The following is a 23,551-nucleotide window of genomic DNA, read 5'->3' as shown; positions in this document are numbered from 1 at the left end:
TATGTCCAGAAGGTTTATATGAATATGTCCAGAAGGTTTATATGAATTTGTCCAGGGGGTTTATATGAATATGTCCAGGGGGTTTATATGAATATGTCTAGGGGGTTTATATGAATATGTCCAGAAGGTTTATATGAATATGTCCAGGGGGTTTATATGAATATGTCCAGGGGGTTTGTATGAATAAGTCATAATAGGAGTGGTAACAACACTCTATGTTGTATTCTCGTGTGGAACACCAAACAATCTGCTATAAATACATGACGGTAAACAACAGAAGAGATGAAGTATAAACAGCTGATGCTGAGATGAAAAGGTGCTCATGTCTAATAATATCTGGCGGACATGAATACCTCTAGTTACAAAGGTGCTGTGACTTTAACACAAGTACAATTCAATCACTGGTTGATCCTGAATGTAGGGAATGGATCACAAGACCTGCTGGGGTTTATGTTCTATGAAAGCGTTAGTTTGATAACCAGAAATATGATCATCTCCAGCTTTCAGATGAAAGGACTGAAGGACACTTTGGTTTTGCCCGTTGGTTTCTGATGTGCCCTCCTCTTCCTCACTCTGCTCCTCTTCCTCACTCCGCTCCTCTTCGTTGGCTCGATGTGATGAAGGTGGATCACTTCCTGGAGAGCAGCTGGTTCTCCAGCTGCTCCAGACGAGCCGTCATGGCCGACAGTGACACTGCGTTAAGGAGTTATGACCCTGAGTTATGATTATGATGACATTAGTAGTGAACATGTAAACAGATGACATTAGTGAACATAACATTAGTGAACATGTAAACAGATAACATTAGTGAACATGTAAACATATGACATTAGTGAACATAACATTAGTGAACATGTAAACAGATGACATTCGTGAACATGTAAACAGATGACATTAGTGAACATGTAAACAGATGACATTAGTGAACATGTAAACAGATAACATTAGTGAACATAACATTAGTGAACATATAAACAGATGACATTAGTGAACATGTAAACAGATGAAATTAGTGAACATATAAACAAATGACATTAGTGAACATGTAAACAGATGACATTAGTGAACATAACATTAGTGAACATATAAACTGATGACATTAGTGAACATGTAAACAGATGATATTAGTGAACATATAAACAAATGACATTAGTGAACATGTAAACAGATGACATTAATGAACATGTAAACAGATGACCTTAGTGAACATGTAAACATATGACATTAGTGAACATGTAAATAGATGACATTAGTGAACATGCAAACAGATGACATTAGTGAACATGTAAACAGATGACATTAGTGAACATGTAAACAGATGACATTAGTGAACATGTAAACAGATGACATTAGTGAACATGTAAACATATGACATTAGTGAACATGTAAAGAGATGACATTAGTGAACATTTAAACAGATGACATTAGTGAACATAACATTAGTGAACATGTAAACATATGACATTAGTGAACATAACATTAGTGAACATGTAAACAGATGACATTAGTGAACATGTAAACATATGACATTAGTGAACATGTAAACAGATGACATTAGTGAACATCTAAACAGATGACATTAGTGAACATATAAACAGATGACATTAGTGAACATGTAAACAGATGACATTAGTGAACATGTAAACATATGACATTAGTGAACATAACAATAGTGAACATGTAAACAGATGACATTAGTGAACATAACATTAGTGAACATGTAAACATATGACATTAGTGAACATAACATTAGTGAACATGTAAACATATGACATTAGTGAACATAACATTAGTGAACATGTAAACAGATGACATTAGTGAACATGTAAACATATGACATTAGTGAACATAACATTAGTGAACATGTAAACATATGACATTAGTGAACATAACATTAGTGAACATGTAAACAGATGACATTAGTGAACATAACATTAGTGAACATGTAAACAGATGACATTAGTCGTGAACATGTAAACATATGACATTAGTGAACATATAAACAGATGACATTAGTGAACATAACATTAGTGAACATGTCAACATATGACATTAGTGAACATGTAAACAGATGACATTAGTGAACATATAAACAGATGACATTAGTGAACATGTAAACAGGTGACATTAGTGAACATATAAACAGATGACATTAGTGAACATGTAAACAGATGACATTAGTGAACATGTAAACATATGACATTAGTGAACATAACAATAGTGAACATGTAAACAGATGACATTAGTGAACATGTAAACATATGACATTAGTGAACATATAATCAGATGACATTAGTGAACATGTAAACAGATGACATTAGTGAACATATAAACAGATGACATTAGTGAACATGTAAACAGATGACATTAGTGAATATATAATCAGATGACATTAGTGAACATGTAAACAGATGACATTAGTAAACATGTAAACAGATGACATTAGTGAACATGTAAACATATGACACTAGTGAACATATAAACAGATGACATTAGTAGTGAACATGTAAACAGATGACATTAGTGAACATGTAAACAGATGACAATAGTGAACATATAAACAGATGACATTAGTGAACATGTAAACAGATGACATTAGTGAACATGTAAACAGATGACATTAGTGAACATGTAAACAGATGACATTAGTGAACATGTAAACATATGACATTAGTGAACAAAACAATAGTGAACATGTAAACATATGACATTAGTGAACATAACAATAGTGAACATGTAAACAGATGACATTAGTCGTGAACATAGAAACAGATGACATTAGTGAACAAAATATTAGTGAACATGTAAACAGATGACATTAGTGAACATGTAAACAGATGACATTAGTGAACATATAAACAGATGACATTAGTGAACATAACATTAGTGAACATGTAAACAGATGACATTAGTGAACATAACATTAGTGAACATGTAAACAGATGACATTAATGAACATGTAAACAGATGACATTAGTGAACATGTAAACATATGACATTAGTAGTGAACATATAAACAGATGACATTAGTGAACATGTAAACATATGACATTAGTGAACATGTAAACAGATGACAATAGTGAACATATAAACAGATGACATTAGTGAACATGTAAACAGATGACATTAGTGAACATGTAAACAGATGACATTAGTGAACATGTAAACATATGACATTAGTGAACATAACAATAGTGAACATGTAAACATATGACATTAGTGAACATAACATTAGTGAACATGTAAACAGATGACATTAGTCGTGAACATGTAAACATATGACATTAGTGAACATAGAAACAGATGACATTAGTGAACAAAATATTAGTGAACATGTAAACAGATGACATTAATGAACATGTAAACAGATGACATTAGTGAACATGTAAACATATGACATTAGTAGTGAACATATAAACAGATGACATTAGTGAACATGTAAACAGATGACATTAGTGAACATGTAAACAGATGACATTAGTAGTGAACATATAAACAGATGACATTAGTGAACATATAAACAGATGACATTAGTGAACATATAAACAGATGACATTAATAGTGAACATATAAGCAGATGACATTAGTGAACATATAAACAGATGACATTAGTAGTGAACATATAAACAGATGACATTAGTTAACATATAAACAGATGACATTAGTAGTGAACATATAAACAGATGACATTAGTGAACATATAAACAGATGACATTAGTGAACATATAAACAGATGACATTAATAGTGAACATATAAGCAGATGACATTAGTGAACATATAAACAGATGACATTAGTAGTGAACATATAAACAGATGACATTAGTTAACATATAAACAGATGACATTAGTAGTGAACATGTAAACATATGACATTAGTAGTGAACATATAAACAGATTACATTAGTGAACATATAATCAGATGACATTAGTGAACATGTAAACAGATGACATTAGTGAACATATAAACAGATGACATTAGTGAACATGTAAACAGATGACATTAGTGAATATATAATCAGATGACATTAGTGAACATGTAAACAGATGACATTAGTAAACATGTAAACAGATGACATTAGTGAACATGTAAACATATGACACTAGTGAACATATAAACAGATGACATTAGTAGTGAACATGTAAACAGATGACATTAGTGAACATGTAAACAGATGACAATAGTGAACATATAAACAGATGACATTAGTGAACATGTAAACAGATGACATTAGTGAACATGTAAACAGATGACATTAGTGAACATGTAAACAGATGACATTAGTGAACATGTAAACATATGACATTAGTGAACAAAACAATAGTGAACATGTAAACATATGACATTAGTGAACATAACAATAGTGAACATGTAAACAGATGACATTAGTCGTGAACATAGAAACAGATGACATTAGTGAACAAAATATTAGTGAACATGTCAACATATGACATTAGTGAACATGTAAACAGATGACATTAGTGAACATATAAACAGATGACATTAGTGAACATAACATTAGTGAACATGTAAACAGATGACATTAGTGAACATAACATTAGTGAACATGTAAACAGATGACATTAATGAACATGTAAACAGATGACATTAGTGAACATGTAAACATATGACATTAGTAGTGAACATATAAACAGATGACATTAGTGAACATGTAAACATATGACATTAGTGAACATGTAAACAGATGACAATAGTGAACATATAAACAGATGACATTAGTGAACATGTAAACAGATGACATTAGTGAACATGTAAACAGATGACATTAGTGAACATGTAAACAGATGACAATAGTGAACATATAAACAGATGACATTAGTGAACATGTAAACAGATGACATTAGTGAACATGTAAACAGATGACATTAGTGAACATGTAAACATATGACATTAGTGAACATAACAATAGTGAACATGTAAACATATGACATTAGTGAACATAACATTAGTGAACATGTAAACAGATGACATTAGTCGTGAACATGTAAACATATGACATTAGTGAACATAGAAACAGATGACATTAGTGAACAAAATATTAGTGAACATGTAAACAGATGACATTAATGAACATGTAAACAGATGACATTAGTGAACATGTAAACATATGACATTAGTAGTGAACATATAAACAGATGACATTAGTGAACATGTAAACAGATGACATTAGTGAACATGTAAACAGATGACATTAGTAGTGAACATATAAACAGATGACATTAGTGAACATATAAACAGATGACATTAGTGAACATATAAACAGATGACATTAATAGTGAACATATAAGCAGATGACATTAGTGAACATATAAACAGATGACATTAGTAGTGAACATATAAACAGATGACATTAGTTAACATATAAACAGATGACATTAGTAGTGAACATGTAAACATATGACATTAGTAGTGAACATATAAACAGATTACATTAGTGAACATATAATCAGATGACATTAGTGAACATGTAAACAGATGACATTAGTGAACATATAAACAGATGACATTAGTGAACATGTAAACAGATGACATTAGTGAATATATAATCAGATGACATTAGTGAACATGTAAACAGATGACATTAGTAAACATGTAAACAGATGACATTAGTGAACATGTAAACATATGACACTAGTGAACATATAAACAGATGACATTAGTAGTGAACATGTAAACAGATGACATTAGTGAACATGTAAACAGATGACAATAGTGAACATATAAACAGATGACATTAGTGAACATGTAAACAGATGACATTAGTGAACATGTAAACAGATGACATTAGTGAACATGTAAACAGATGACATTAGTGAACATGTAAACATATGACATTAGTGAACAAAACAATAGTGAACATGTAAACATATGACATTAGTGAACATAACAATAGTGAACATGTAAACAGATGACATTAGTCGTGAACATAGAAACAGATGACATTAGTGAACAAAATATTAGTGAACATGTCAACATATGACATTAGTGAACATGTAAACAGATGACATTAGTGAACATATAAACAGATGACATTAGTGAACATAACATTAGTGAACATGTAAACAGATGACATTAGTGAACATAACATTAGTGAACATGTAAACAGATGACATTAATGAACATGTAAACAGATGACATTAGTGAACATGTAAACATATGACATTAGTAGTGAACATATAAACAGATGACATTAGTGAACATGTAAACATATGACATTAGTGAACATGTAAACAGATGACAATAGTGAACATATAAACAGATGACATTAGTGAACATGTAAACAGATGACATTAGTGAACATGTAAACAGATGACATTAGTGAACATGTAAACAGATGACAATAGTGAACATATAAACAGATGACATTAGTGAACATGTAAACAGATGACATTAGTGAACATGTAAACAGATGACATTAGTGAACATGTAAACATATGACATTAGTGAACATAACAATAGTGAACATGTAAACATATGACATTAGTGAACATAACATTAGTGAACATGTAAACAGATGACATTAGTCGTGAACATGTAAACATATGACATTAGTGAACATAGAAACAGATGACATTAGTGAACAAAATATTAGTGAACATGTAAACAGATGACATTAATGAACATGTAAACAGATGACATTAGTGAACATGTAAACATATGACATTAGTAGTGAACATATAAACAGATGACATTAGTGAACATGTAAACAGATGACATTAGTGAACATGTAAACAGATGACATTAGTAGTGAACATATAAACAGATGACATTAGTGAACATATAAACAGATGACATTAGTGAACATATAAACAGATGACATTAATAGTGAACATATAAGCAGATGACATTAGTGAACATATAAACAGATGACATTAGTAGTGAACATATAAACAGATGACATTAGTTAACATATAAACAGATGACATTAGTAGTGAACATATAAACAGATGACATTAGTGAACATATAAACAGATGACATTAGTGAACATATAAACAGATGACATTAATAGTGAACATATAAGCAGATGACATTAGTGAACATATAAACAGATGACATTAGTAGTGAACATATAAACAGATGACATTAGTTAACATATAAACAGATGACATTAGTAGTGAACATGTAAACATATGACATTAGTAGTGAACATATAAACAGATTACATTAGTGAACATATAATCAGATGACATTAGTGAACATGTAAACAGATGACATTAGTGAACATATAAACAGATGACATTAGTGAACATGTAAACAGATGACATTAGTGAATATATAATCAGATGACATTAGTGAACATGTAAACAGATGACATTAGTAAACATGTAAACAGATGACATTAGTGAACATGTAAACATATGACACTAGTGAACATATAAACAGATGACATTAGTAGTGAACATGTAAACAGATGACATTAGTGAACATGTAAACAGATGACAATAGTGAACATATAAACAGATGACATTAGTGAACATGTAAACAGATGACATTAGTGAACATGTAAACAGATGACATTAGTGAACATGTAAACAGATGACATTAGTGAACATGTAAACATATGACATTAGTGAACAAAACAATAGTGAACATGTAAACATATGACATTAGTGAACATAACAATAGTGAACATGTAAACAGATGACATTAGTCGTGAACATAGAAACAGATGACATTAGTGAACAAAATATTAGTGAACATGTCAACATATGACATTAGTGAACATGTAAACAGATGACATTAGTGAACATATAAACAGATGACATTAGTGAACATAACATTAGTGAACATGTAAACAGATGACATTAGTGAACATAACATTAGTGAACATGTAAACAGATGACATTAATGAACATGTAAACAGATGACATTAGTGAACATGTAAACATATGACATTAGTAGTGAACATATAAACAGATGACATTAGTGAACATGTAAACATATGACATTAGTGAACATGTAAACAGATGACAATAGTGAACATATAAACAGATGACATTAGTGAACATGTAAACAGATGACATTAGTGAACATGTAAACAGATGACATTAGTGAACATGTAAACATATGACATTAGTGAACATAACAATAGTGAACATGTAAACATATGACATTAGTGAACATAACATTAGTGAACATGTAAACAGATGACATTAGTCGTGAACATGTAAACATATGACATTAGTGAACATAGAAACAGATGACATTAGTGAACAAAATATTAGTGAACATGTAAACAGATGACATTAATGAACATGTAAACAGATGACATTAGTGAACATGTAAACATATGACATTAGTAGTGAACATATAAACAGATGACATTAGTGAACATGTAAACAGATGACATTAGTGAACATGTAAACAGATGACATTAGTAGTGAACATATAAACAGATGACATTAGTGAACATATAAACAGATGACATTAGTGAACATATAAACAGATGACATTAATAGTGAACATATAAGCAGATGACATTAGTGAACATATAAACAGATGACATTAGTAGTGAACATATAAACAGATGACATTAGTTAACATATAAACAGATGACATTAGTAGTGAACATATAAACAGATGACATTAGTGAACATATAAACAGATGACATTAGTGAACATATAAACAGATGACATTAATAGTGAACATATAAGCAGATGACATTAGTGAACATATAAACAGATGACATTAGTAGTGAACATATAAACAGATGACATTAGTTAACATATAAACAGATGACATTAGTAGTGAACATGTAAACATATGACATTAGTAGTGAACATATAAACAGATTACATTAGTGAACATGTAAACAGATGACATTAGTGAACATGTAAACAGATGACATTAGTAGTGAACATATAAACAGATGACATTAGTGAACATATAAACAGATGACATTAGTCAACATATAAACAGATGACATTAATAGTGAACATATAAGCAGATGACATTAGTGAACATGTAAACATATGACATTAGTAGTGAACATATAAACAGATGACATTAGTGAACATGTAAACATATGACATTAGTAGTGAACATATAAACAGATGACATTAGTGAACATATAAACAGATGACATTAGTGAACATATAAACAGATGACATTAGTAGTGAACATATAAACAGATGACATTAGTAGTGAACATATAAACAGATGACATTAGTGAACATATAAACAGATGACATTAGTGAACATGTAAACAGATGACATTATTGAACGTATAAACAGATAACATTATTAGTGAACATATAAACAGATGACAATAGTGAACATATAAACAGATGACATTAGTGAACATGTAAACAGATGACATTAGTGAACATGTAAACATATGACATTAGTAGTGAACATATAAACAGATGACATTAGTGAACATGTAAACAGATGACATTAGTGAACATGTAAACAGATGACATTAGTAGTGAACATATAAACAGATGACATTAGTGAACATATAAACAGATGACATTAGTGAACATATAAACAGATGACATTAGTAGTGAACATATAAACAGATGACATTAGTAGTGAACATATAAGCTGATGACATTAGTGAACATATAAACAGATGACATTAGTAGTGAACATATAAACAGATGACATTAGTGAACATATAAACAGATGACATTAGTAGTGAACATATAAACAGATGACATTAGTTAACATATAAACAGATGACATTAGTAGTGAACATGTAAACATATGACATTAGTAGTGAACATATAAACAGATTACATTAGTGAACATGTAAACAGATGACATTAGTGAACATGTAAACAGATGACATTAGTAGTGAACATATAAACAGATGACATTAGTGAACATATAAACAGATGACATTAGTCAACATATAAACAGATGACATTAATAGTGAACATATAAGCAGATGACATTAGTGAACATGTAAACATATGACATTAGTAGTGAACATATAAACAGATGACATTAGTGAACATGTAAACATATGACATTAGTAGTGAACATATAAACAGATGACATTAGTGAACATATAAACAGATGACATTAGTGAACATATAAACAGATGACATTAGTAGTGAACATATAAACAGATGACATTAGTAGTGAACATATAAACAGATGACATTAGTGAACATATAAACAGATGACATTAGTGAACATGTAAACAGATGACATTATTGAACGTATAAACAGATAACATTATTAGTGAACATATAAACAGATGACAATAGTGAACATATAAACAGATGACATTAGTGAACATGTAAACAGATGACATTAGTGAACATGTAAACATATGACATTAGTAGTGAACATATAAACAGATGACATTAGTGAACATGTAAACAGATGACATTAGTGAACATGTAAACAGATGACATTAGTATTGAACATATAAACAGATGACATTAGTGAACATATAAACAGATGACATTAGTGAACATATAAACAGATGACATTAGTAGTGAACATATAAACAGATGACATTAGTAGTGAACATATAAGCTGATGACATTAGTGAACATATAAACAGATGACATTAGTAGTGAACATATAAACAGATGACATTAGTGAACATATAAACAGATGACATTAGTAGTGAACATATAAACAGATGACATTAGTAGTGAACATGTAAACAGATGACATTAGTGAACATGTAAACATATGACATTAGTAGTGAACATATAAACAGATGACATTAGTGAACATGTAAACAGATGACATTAGTGAACATGTAAACAGATGACATTAGTAGTGAACATATAAACAGATGACATTAGTGAACATATAAACAGATGACATTAGTGAACATATAAACAGATGACATTAGTAGTGAACATATAAACAGATGACATTAGTAGTGAACATATAAGCTGATGACATTAGTGAACATATAAACAGATGACATAAGTAGTGAACATATAAACAGATGACATTAGTAGTGAACATATAAACAGATGACATTAGTGAACATATAAACAGATGACATTAGTGAACATGTAAACAGATGACATTAGTGAACATATAAACAGATGACATTATTAGTGAACATATAAACAGATGACATTAGTGAACATATAAACAGATGACATTAGTTAACATATAAACAGATGACATTAGTAGTGAACATGTAAACAGATGACATTAGTGAACATGTAAACATATGACATTAGTAGTGAACATATAAACAGATGACATTAGTGAACATATAAACAGATGACATTAGTGAACATATAAACAGATGGCATTAGTAGTGAACATATAAACAGATGACATTAGTAGTGAACATATAAACAGATGACATTAGTGAACATGTAAACAGATGACATTAGTGAACATGTCAACATATGACATTAGTGAACATGTAAACAGATGACATTAGTGAACATATAAACAGATGACATTATTAGTGAACATATAAACAGATGACATTAGTGAACATAGAAACAGATGACATTAGTGAACATATAAACAGATGACATTAGTGAACATATAAACAGATGACATTAGTGAACATAACATTAGTGAACATGTAAACAGATGACATTAGTGAACATAACATTAGTGAACATATAAACAGATGACATTAGTGAACATAACATTAGTGAACATGTAAACAGATGACATTAGTGAACATGTAAACAGATGACATTAGTGAACATGTAAACAGATGACATTAGTGAACATGTCAACATATGACATTAGTGAACATGTAAACAGATGACATTAGTGAACATAACATTAGTGAACATGTAAGCAGATGACATTAGTGAACATGTAAACAGGTGACATTAGTAGTGAACATGTCAACATATGACATTAGTGAATATGTAAACATGACATTAGTGAACATGTAAACAGATGACATTAGTGAACATATAAACAGATGACATTAGTGAACATGTAAACAGATGACATTAGTGAACATATAAACAGATGACATTAGTAGTGAACATGTAAACAGATGACATTAGTGAACATATAAACAGATGACATTAGTGAACATATAAACAGATGACATTAGTGAACATAACATTAGTGAACATGTAAACAGATGACATTAGTGAACATAACATTAGTGAACATATAAACAGATGACATTAGTGAACATAACATTAGTGAACATGTAAACAGATGACATTAGTGAACATGTAAACAGATGACATTAGTGAACATGTAAACAGATGACATTAGTGAACATGTCAACATATGACATTAGTGAACATGTAAACAGATGACATTAGTGAACATATAAACAGATGACATTATTAGTGAACATATAAACAGATGACATTAGTGAACATAGAAACAGATGACATTAGTGAACATATAAACAGATGACATTAGTGAACATATAAACAGATGACATTAGTGAACATAACATTAGTGAACATGTAAACAGATGACATTAGTGAACATGTAAACAGATGACATTAGTGAACATATAAACAGATGACATTAGTAGTGAACATGTAAACAGATGACATTAGTGAACATATAAACAGATGACATTAGTAGTGAAGATGTAAACAGATGACATTAGTGAACATATAAACAGATGACATTAGTGAACATGTAAACATATGACATTAGTAGTGAACATATAAACAGATGACATTAGTGAACATGTAAACATATGACATTAGTAGTGAACATATAAACAGATGACATTAGTGAACATATAAACAGATGACATTAGTGAACATATAAACAGATGACATTAGTAGTGAACATGTAAACAGATGACATTAGTGAACATATAAACAGATGACATTAGTGAACATGTAAACATATGACATTAGTAGTGAACATATAAACAGATGACATTAGTGAACATGTAAACATATGACATTAGTAGTGAACATGTAAACAGATGACATTAGTGAACATATAAACAGATGACATTAGTGAACATATAAACAGATGACATTAGTAGTGAACATGTAAACAGATGACATTAGTGAACATGTAAACAGATGACATTAGTAGTGAACATGTAAACAGATGACATTAGTGAACATGTAAACAGATGACATTAGTGAACATATAAACAGATGACATTAGTAGTGAACATGTAAACAGATGACATTAGTGAACATATAAACAGATGACATTAGTGAACATGTAAACATATGACATTAGTAGTGAACAAATAAACAGATGACATTAGTGAACATGTAAACATATGACATTAGTAGTGAACATATAAACAGATGACATTAGTAGTGAACATATAAACAGATGACATTAGTGAACATATAAACAGATGACATTAGTGAACATATAAACAGATGACATTAGTAGTGAACATGTAAACAGATGACATTAGTGAACATATAAACAGATGACATTAGTGAACATGTAAACATATGACATTAGTAGTGAACATATAAACAGATGACATTAGTGAACATGTAAACATATGACATTAGTAGTGAACATGTAAACAGATGACATTAGTGAACATATAAACAGATGACATTAGTGAACATATAAACAGATGACATTAGTGAACATGTAAACAGATGACATTAGTGAACATGTAAACAGATGACATTAGTGAACATATAAACAGATGACAATAGTGAACATATAAACAGATGACATTAGTGAACATATAAACAGATGACATTAGTGAACATATAAACAGATGACATTAGTGAACATGTAAACAGATGACATTAGTGAACATATAAACAGATGACATTAGTGAACATATAAACAGATGACATTAGTGAACATGTAAACAGATGACATTAGTGAACATATAAACAGATGACATTAGTGAACATGTAAACAGATGACATTAGTGAACATATAAACAGATGACATTAGTGAACATGTAAACAGATGACATTAGTAATGAACATGTAAACAGATGACATTAGTGAACATGTAAACAGATGACATTAGTGAACATGTAAACATATGACATTAGTGAACATGTAAACAGATGACATTAGTAGTGAACATGTAAACAGATGACATTAGTGAACATATAAACAGATGCCATTAGTAGTGAACATGTAAACAGATGACATTAGTGAACATATAAACAGATGACATTAGTGAACATGTAAACATATGACATTAGTAGTGAACATATAAACAGATGACATTAGTGAACATGTAAACAGATGACATTAGTAGTGAACATGTAAACAGATGACATTAGTGAACATATAAACAGATGACATTAGTGAACATATAAACAGATGACATTAGTAGTGAACATATAAACAGATGACATTAGTGAACATGTAAACAGATGACATTAGTGAACATATAAACAGATGACATTAGTGAACATGTAAACATATGACATTAGTGAACATGTAAACAGATGACATTAGTAGTGAACATGTAAACAGATGACATTAGTGAACATGTAAACAGATGACATTAGTGAACATGTAAACAGATGACATTAGTGAACATGTAAACATATGACATTAGTGAACATGTAAACAGATGACATTAGTAGTGAACATGTAAACAGATGACATTAGTGAACATATAAACAGATGACATTAGTAGTGAACATGTAAACAGATGACATTAGTGAACATATAAACAGATGACATTAGTGAACATGTAAACATATGACATTAGTAGTGAACATATAAACAGATGACATTAGTGAACATGTAAACAGATGACATTAGTAGTGAACATGTAAACAGATGACATTAGTGAACATATAAACAGATGACATTAGTGAACATATAAACAGATGACATTAGTAGTGAACATATAAACAGATGACATTAGTGAACATATAAACAGATGACATTAGTGAACATATAAACACATGACATTAGTGAACATATAAACAGATGACATTAGTGAACATATAAACAGATGACATTAGTGAACATGTAAACAGATGACATTAGTGAACATATAAACAGATGACATTAGTGAACATATAAACAGATGACATTAGTGAACATATAAACAGATGACATTAGTGAACATGTAAACAGATGACATTAGTGAACATATAAACAGATGACATTAGTGAACATGTAAACAGATGACATTAGTGAACATGTAAACAGATGACATTAGTGAACATATAAACAGATGACATTAGTGAACATGTAAACAGATGACATTAGTGAACATATAAACAGATGACATTAGTGAACATGTAAACAGATGACATTAGTAGTGAACATGTAAACAGATGACATTAGTGAACATGTAAACAGATGACATTAGTAGTGAACATGTAAACAGATGACATTAGTAGTGAACATGTAAACAGATGACATTAGTGAACATATAAACAGATGACATTAGTAGTGAACATATAAACAGATGACATTAGTAGTGAACATATAAACAGATGACATTAGTAGTGAACATATAAACAGATGACATTAGTAGTGAACATATAAACATATGACATTAGTAGTGAACATATAAACAGATGACATTAGTGAACACACGTGATGACACAGTGGTCTCTGTCGTAAAGAGGATATGTTTGCTGGTGAGCTGCTCCAGGCTGCTCATGGTGGCCTGCTGGAACTCCACCAGACTCTCACAGGCACACGGGTCCTTCACCTCCACCTCGCCCTGACTCTCCTCTGCACACACAACACCACAGTGTTCAACACCAGCTGTCTTTCAGAGGCAGGAAGCCGTTCATCGTATACCATGATGCAATGCTTCAAAGGTCAACATCTGATTTACAACCTCTTGTCATGTTTTCCATTATGTTTGATTCTTATTTTGTTCTCTCTGGTCTAATATTTAGTTGCTGCTGTCATGTACTTCTGTCAGCAGATGGCGCCAAAGGGCCGAAGAGCAGGATGCCATGACACAATGACATCACAGTAACAATTATTCACAATTATTAAGAATTATTAACAAAAGTTAAGACAGCATTGTAATGCTCGTCTCCCCACACAGCATGGAGACATAATCAAACCCAGGTCTGTGTGAGTATTATGTACACATAAATATGCCTGTATACTCCATTAATATGTACCATATTAAATATCCATATCACATAGTGTCATATTGTTAACATAATGTCTCCTGGCACTTTTAGCTCCGTGCTAACAGGACTACATCCGGTCAGGTACCTGGGCACACGTTGAGCTTGAGGTTCTCAGCGATGGTGCTGATGGCGGTGAAGTCGTTGGTGTAATAGAAATGCTTCTCCACCGGCTCCGACGCGATCTCACGAAGCTCGTCCTCCACCGCTTTCCCAACACCCACCGCGTACATGGTGATACCTGCACACACACACACACACACACCTGTAGCAGGGGGTCTGCAGAAGACAGACCGAGCATCTGGTCCTGAGTCTTACCGGCTTCTTTGGCCTTCTTGGCGAACTCCGTGATGTCATCCTGCGAGCGTCCGTCCGTGAAGACCAGTCCGATTCGGGGGATGTTGCGGCCGGAGGGTCGAGCGCCCTCAGACTCTGAGAAGCTGGTCTCCAGCATGTGTTTCAGGGCCAGACCCGTCATGGTGCCCTTCTCCATGTAGTCCACCTAAACGAGGACAGCAGCTAAGTGGCGGCACGGATCTCCAAGAGGACCCGACCGTCAAACTGAATGTTTAAGAGCTTTCCGTCTGCACGCTTATTAAAACAATGAAAACCAAACCAGCTCCACCTTCATGACGGCAGCTTTGATCTCGTCAGCAGTGTGGTACATGTTGAGAGGGAACTCAGTCCGGACCCGGCTGGAGTACTGAACCAGACCGACTCTGGTGCCCTGAGCCGACACGTCCAGAGAGTCCACCACCTGCAGGAGGAGGAGGAGGAGGAGGAGGAGGAGGAAGAGGAGGAGGAAGAGGAGGAGGAAGAGGAGGAGGAGGAAGAAGAAGAAGAAGAAGAAGAAGAAGAAGAAGAAGAAGTTTGTCTTTATTTTTCCTGTGTCACTTCATGTGCGCTTTTTGTGTTTTTATTGCTGACGTGTTGATTCGTCACACATGAAGCATAGACTTCTATACAACCAGAGGAGTCGCCCCCTGGTGGTCAGGAGAGAGAATGCAGCTTTAACACATGAAGCATAGACTCTACAGATCCAGAGTTTGCTTCCTGTCTGGGGTTCTGTGACTGATACAGTTCCTTAATCTGTAGCAGCATGTTAGCATGTTAGCATTATTGATCCGCTGGTAATCCAGATCAATCTCAAGACAAGACAAGATTTGAATGTGTTGAATGATATTTGCTTGCTGTGAAATACATAATGAGTTAATATGAGGAGACGTCCCACCTGGTTCACGAACTTCTTGACCAGCTCAAAGTTTTGTGGGCGAACGCTCTTGGAGCCGTCGATCAGAAGCACCAGGTCGATGTTGGCCGACTTACAGGCTGGAAGAAACACGTATGCTAACTTTAAATTCACAGATATTATTTGAAACGGATTATTTTTTCTTGGACATCGACGTGATTTAAAACACGTTTGTTTACACGTACGTGCAAAATGTTTGATGCTGCACATTTGTATATTATTTTGTGAACAGAAATCAGTTTGGGTTTAATTTGTACAGTTGAGCTCATCAGTCCTTGATTCTTATATTATGCGTTAAATGACGCATTTCCATAACTGCCAGTAGACTTCTATGGCTGATGGCAGTGCTACTAAAGTAACAACAGGTGTGTTTCCTGCAGCAGCCGGTTAGTGTGATTCTTTCCGGGATGAGTCTCATTAGAGGCGCTCTGACTCACTGCCGCAGCTCTTGCCGTCGTCCTGCAGCAGCTGTCCGTCAGGGCAGACGCAGTAGTACGACCCTGGAGCGCTGACACACTGGTGCTCACAGCCGTGCTGCACGCTGCTGCACAGGTCCATGTCTGCAGAGCACAAGCACATCAGCACAGGACACACAGTACACAGTCACTGTGCACAGAGTACACAGTACACACAGTACACAGTCACTGTGCACAGAGTACACACAGTACACAGTCACTGTACACAGAGTACACACAGTAATCAGTCACTGTACACAGAGTACACACAGTACACAGTCACTGTGCACAGGACACACAGTACACAGTCACTGTGCACAGAGTACACAGTACACACAGTACACAGTCACTGTATACAGAGTACACACAGTACACAGTCACTGTACACAGAGTACACACAGTACACAGTCACTGTGCACAGGACACACAGTACACAGTCACTGTGCACAGAGTACACAGTACACACAGTACACAGTCACTGTGCACAGAGTACTCACTCACTGTATACAGGAAACACTAGACCTTCCTTTACTAGCTCCTTTAGCATAGGAAACACTGGACCTTCCTTTACTAGCTCCTTTAGCATAGGAAACACTGGACCTTCCTTTACTAGCTCCTTTAGCAGAGGAAACACTGGACCTTCCTTTACTAGCTCCTTTAGCATAGGAAACACTGGACCTTCCTTTACTAGCTCCTTTAGCATAGGAAACACTGAACCTTCCTTTACTAGCTCCTTTAGCATAGGAAACACTGGACCTTCCTTTACTAGCTCCTTTAGCAGAGGAAACACTGGACCTTCCTTTACTAACTCCTTTAGCATAGGAAACACTGGACCTTCCTTTACTAGCTCATTTAGCAGAGGAAACACTGGACCTTCCTTTACTAGCTCCTTTAGCATAGGAAACACTGGACCTTCCTTTACTAGCTCCTTTAGCATAGGAAACACTGGACCTTGCTTTACTAGCTCCTTTAGCAGAGGAAACACTGGACAATCCTTTACTAACTCTTTTAGCATAGGAAACACTGGACCTTCCTTTACTAGCTCCTTTAGGTAGGAAACACTGGACCTTCTTTTACTAGCTCCTTTAGCGTAGGAAACACTGGACCTTCCTTTACTAGCTCCTTTAGCATAGGAAACACTGGACCTTCCTTTACTAGCTCCATTAGCATAGGAAACACTGGACCTTCCTTTACTAGCTCCATTAACATAGGAAACACTGGACCTTCCTTTAATAGCTCCTTTAGCATAGGAAACACTGGACCTTCCTTTACTAGCTCCTTTAGCATAGGAAACACTGGACCTTCCTTTACTAGCTCCTTTAGCATAGGAAACACTGGACCTTCCTTTACTAGCTCCTTTAGCATAGGAAACACTGGACCTTCCTTTACTAGCTCCTTTAGCATAGGAAACACTGAACCTTCCTTTACTAGCTCCTTTAGCATAGGAAACACTGGACCTTCCTTTACTAGCTCCTTTAGCAGAGGAAACACTGGACCTTCCTTTACTAACTCCTTTAGCATAGGAAACACTGGACCTTCCTTTACTAGCTCCTTTAGCATAGGAAACACTGGACCTTCCTTTACTAGCTCCTTTAGCATAGGAAACACTGGACCTTCCTTTACTAGCTCATTTAGCAGAGGAAACACTGGACCTTCCTTTACTAGCTCCTTTAGCATAGGAAACACTGGACCTTCCTTTACTAGCTCCTTTAGCATAGGAAACACTGGACCTTGCTTTACTAGCTCCTTTAGCATAGGAAACACTGGACCTTGCTTTACTAGCTCCTTTAGCAGAGGAAACACTGGACAATCCTTTACTAACTCTTTTAGCATAGGAAACACTGGACCTTCCTTTACTAGCTCCTTTAGGTAGGAAACACTGGACCTTCTTTTACTAGCTCCTTTAGCGTAGGAAACACTGGACCTTCCTTTACTAGCTCCTTTAGCATAGGAAACACTGGACCTTCCTTTACTAGCTCCATTAGCATAGGAAACACTGGACCTTCCTTTACTAGCTCCATTAACATAGGAAACACTGGACCTTCCTTTAATAGCTCCTTTAGCATAGGAAACACTGGACCTTCCTTTACTAGCTCCTTTAGCATAGGAAACACTGGACCTTCCTTTACTAGCTCCTTTAGCATAGGAAACACTAGACCTTCCTTTACTAAATCCTTTAGCATAGGAAACACTGGACCTTCCTTTACTAGCTTCTTTAGCGTAGGAAACACTGGACGTTCTTTTACTAGCTCCTTTAGCATAGGAAACACTGTACCTTCCTTTACTAGCTCATTTAGCAGAGGAAACACTGGACCTTCCTTTACTAGCTCCTTTAGCATAGGAAACACTGGACCTTCCTTTACTAGCTCCTTTAGCGTAGGAAACACTGGACCTTGCTTTACTAGCTCCTTTAGCATAGGAAACACTGGACCTTGCTTTACTAGCTCCTTTAGCGTAGGAAACACTGGACCTTCTTATACTAGCTCCTTTAGCGTAGGAAAGGAACACTTGACCTTCCTTTACTAACTCCTTTAGCGTAGGAAACACTGGACCTTCCTTTACTAGCTCCTTTAGCGTAGGAAACACTGGACCTTCCTTTACTAGCTCCTTTAGCGTAGGACACACTGGACCTTTACTAGCACCTTTTTGAAAGGAAAGGAGATCATTTTGCCCCACAATTCCTTGCTTCCTAGCTGTGACGATCCCTTAGTTTCATTTCTATTCCAACCTCGTTAATAAAGTCATACTTTAAACCGGGTTGTTCATGTCGTTATGACTCAACAGAGGACTATTGGACCGCAGCCCAGTTTTCTCACAGAAACACTAACACCTGGCCTCCTGCCTTCATCCTCCAGCTCTGCAGACATGACAACAACAACAACAACAACAACAACAACAACAACAGGAAGTGACAGAGAGCAGCACTGACTGGTGCAGGTCTTCTTGTCTCGGTTCAGTTTGAATCCTTTGTTGCAGTCGCAGCTGAAGACGCCAGGTGAGCTGACACAGACCTGCTCACAGTCGTGTTTCCCCTCAGCGCACAGGTCTATGGCTGGATAACACACACACACACACACACACACACACACACACACACACACACACACACACACACACACAGTCATCAATGACAGGGGAACATTTTTCTTTGTTTCTTCGTGCGTTTGTCTTCAAGATGATCGTGTTTTTATTAGAAGATGAAATATGCTTCTGATCATCTGAGAGACGTTTACACACAGTGTGTGTGTGTGTGTGTGTGTGTGTGTGTGTGTGTGTGTGTGTGTGTGACTGACGTGTGCAGGTCTTCTCGTCCTCGTTCAGGTTGAATCCTTTGTTGCAGTCGCAGCTGAAGACGCCAGGTGAGCTGACACAGACCTGCTCACAGTCGTGTTTCCCCTCAGCGCACAGGTCTATGGCTGGATAACACACACACACACACACACACACACACACACACGCGCACACACGCACAAACACACACACACACACACATTAATGTTCAGACATCTGTTCCTGCATTAAAGCTGCAGCTTGAGTGGTGAAGGGTTGACTCTCCTGTAGTGACCCCTGACCCCCAGCAGGGGGCGCTCCTCACCTTTGCAGCTCCTGCTGTCGTCCAGCAGCCGGTAGCCGCGGCTGCAGCGGCAGCGAACGCCGTTGAGCTCGCTCACACACTCGTGCTCACAGCTGTGGTTCCCGAAGGAACAGTAGTCGATCACTGAGGGGGGTGGGGTCAGAGGTCAAGGCCGTGACATCATGATCATTAGCATGAGGACATTACCATAAAGATAACACGGGTAGATGAAATCAAGCATTCTGATTGGTTGAGAGTGAGTCACATGGTGTACTGTATTGAGCCATAATGTCCTGTACTGTTTACATCACCAGAGCGTTCCATATCAGTGTGTGTGTGTGTGTGTGTGTGTGTGTGTGAGACTGACTGGTGCAGGTCTTCTCGTCCTCGTTCAGGTTGAATCCTTTGTTGCAGTCGCAGCTGAAGACGCCAGGTGAGCTGACACAGACCTGCTCACAGTCGTGTTTCCCCTCAGCGCACAGGTCTATGGCTGGATAACACACACACACACACACACGCACACACACACGCACACACACACACGCACACACACATGAATTATTGCGTAACTACGTTATTCATCATTGATTATGACCTGTGACATTTACACTGGTTATTATTCTACTGGTTATTATTCTACTGGTTATTATTCTACTGGTTATTGTTCTACTGGTTATTATTCTACTGGTTATTGTTCTACTGGTTATTAATATACTGGTTATTAATATACTGGTTATTAATATACTGGTTATTAATCCTCCTCCCTCGTCTCTTGGTAAATCTTCTTCTTCTGTGTTTTTATAATATAAGTAAAGCTGAAGACATGTTGACTTTATTTTAAAGCTCTTTTCCAACACGGGGTTAAATCCATCCCTCTGGTCAGGCTTAGTATTCCAGATGTTCCTCTTTACTTCACACTTTCAACCTCTCTCTCTCTCTCTCTCTCTCTCTCTCTCTCTCTCTCTCTCTCTCTCTCTCTCTGCTTTGTGAGCGTGGCCTCTGTTACCTGCACAGGTCTTGCCGTCGTCCTGCAGGGCGTGGCCGGGCCGGCAGAGGCAGTGGAAGGAGCCCGGGGAGCTCTGACAGATGTGCTGACAGCCGTGGCCCGCCTCCAGACACAGGTCCACGCCTGCAAGCCCCGGAACATGTATTACTGCATTACTTCAATCACTCAGCTTCCTGGTTCTGCAGGAACTCAGAGGGTTCTGCAGGGCTCAAAGGGTTCTGCAGGAACTTAAAGGGTTCTGCAGGAACTCAGAGGGTTCTGCAGGAACTTAAAGGGTTCTGCAGAGATCAAAGGGTTCTACAAATTATATTTGTATTAATTTAAACTTTAAGTGTTTATTTTTATAAAATATATTCCCCTGAGTATCGATGCAGAACCAGAGTCATGGTCTTCTTCCTTGTCAAAGCCTTTGCCTACGTTACCCACAATGCAACAGCTGGGTCACAGCTATGCTAGTAGCTTCTCTTTAAGTCTTTAAAAACTTCAGGTGTGACGTGGTGATGTTATGTAACATCTGGTGTCATATTTCCATAAGCGATGTGTTTATTCTTCACTTCTTGAACTCCCGCTGAGGGAAATGGTCCGAGTCTAGAATAACAGCAGCGAGGGGAAATATGAGGAAATATGAGGAAGGATCTCCTCCTGGAGGGACTTGTGGAGGCGGCTATGAAGCGCAGAACGTTCTGCGTGATGAACAAAGGCTCAGTGTATAGAAGTGAAGGCATAAAGGACTCCTCTCATACAGCTGGTACTTTAGGACTCATGTTCCTTTTTTTTAACCTGGAAGTCTAACAGTCCAGTAAAACTACGTTTGTTTCCTGCAATGTCTGCTCCTTTCTCTCAAACCCAAACCGGGATAGAACCTGAAGCGATAGAACCTGAAGCGATAGAACCTGAAGTGAAAGAACCTGAAGTCATAGAACCTGAAGTGAAAGAACCTGAAGTCATAGAACCTGAAGCGATAGAACCTGAAGTGAAAGAACCTGAAGTCATAGAATCTGAAGTGAAAGAACCTGAAGTCATAGAACCTGAAGCGATAGAACCTGAAGTCATATAACCTGAAGTGATAGAACCTGAAGTCATAGAACCTGAAGCGATAGAACCTGAAGTCATAGAACCTGAAGTGAAAGAACCTGAAGTCATAGAACCTGAAGTGATAGAACCTGAAGCGATAGAACCTGAAGTCATAGAACCTGAAGTCATAGAACCTGAAGTCATAGAACCTGAAGTCATAGAGCCTGAAGCGGT

General features: G+C 35.5%; 1 protein-coding gene across 1 annotated transcript in view; it reads right to left on the bottom strand.

The window, feature by feature from the left end:
- Positions 1-628: 628 nt before the first annotated feature.
- Positions 629-23,551, bottom strand: part of matn4 (matrilin 4) — a gene marked incomplete at both ends in the record, with an annotated part of 25,899 nt that continues 2,976 nt past the window's right edge. Inside the window, 12 exons of the mRNA XM_079218152.1 lie at positions 629-693; positions 15,466-15,606; positions 16,108-16,260; positions 16,338-16,521; positions 16,645-16,776; positions 17,251-17,348; positions 17,706-17,828; positions 20,653-20,775; positions 21,017-21,139; positions 21,319-21,441; positions 21,665-21,787; positions 22,304-22,426. Of these exons, the coding sequence (XP_079074278.1) occupies positions 629-693; positions 15,466-15,606; positions 16,108-16,260; positions 16,338-16,521; positions 16,645-16,776; positions 17,251-17,348; positions 17,706-17,828; positions 20,653-20,775; positions 21,017-21,139; positions 21,319-21,441; positions 21,665-21,787; positions 22,304-22,426 (1,511 nt within the window). The remainder of the gene's footprint in view (positions 694-15,465; positions 15,607-16,107; positions 16,261-16,337; positions 16,522-16,644; positions 16,777-17,250; positions 17,349-17,705; positions 17,829-20,652; positions 20,776-21,016; positions 21,140-21,318; positions 21,442-21,664; positions 21,788-22,303; positions 22,427-23,551) is intronic.

This window comes from Taurulus bubalis, assembly GCF_910589615.1.
Source record: "Taurulus bubalis genome assembly, chromosome: 5".
Lineage (NCBI taxonomy): Eukaryota > Metazoa > Chordata > Actinopteri > Perciformes > Cottidae > Taurulus > Taurulus bubalis.
This window is presented reverse-complemented; position numbering and strand designations above follow the sequence as displayed.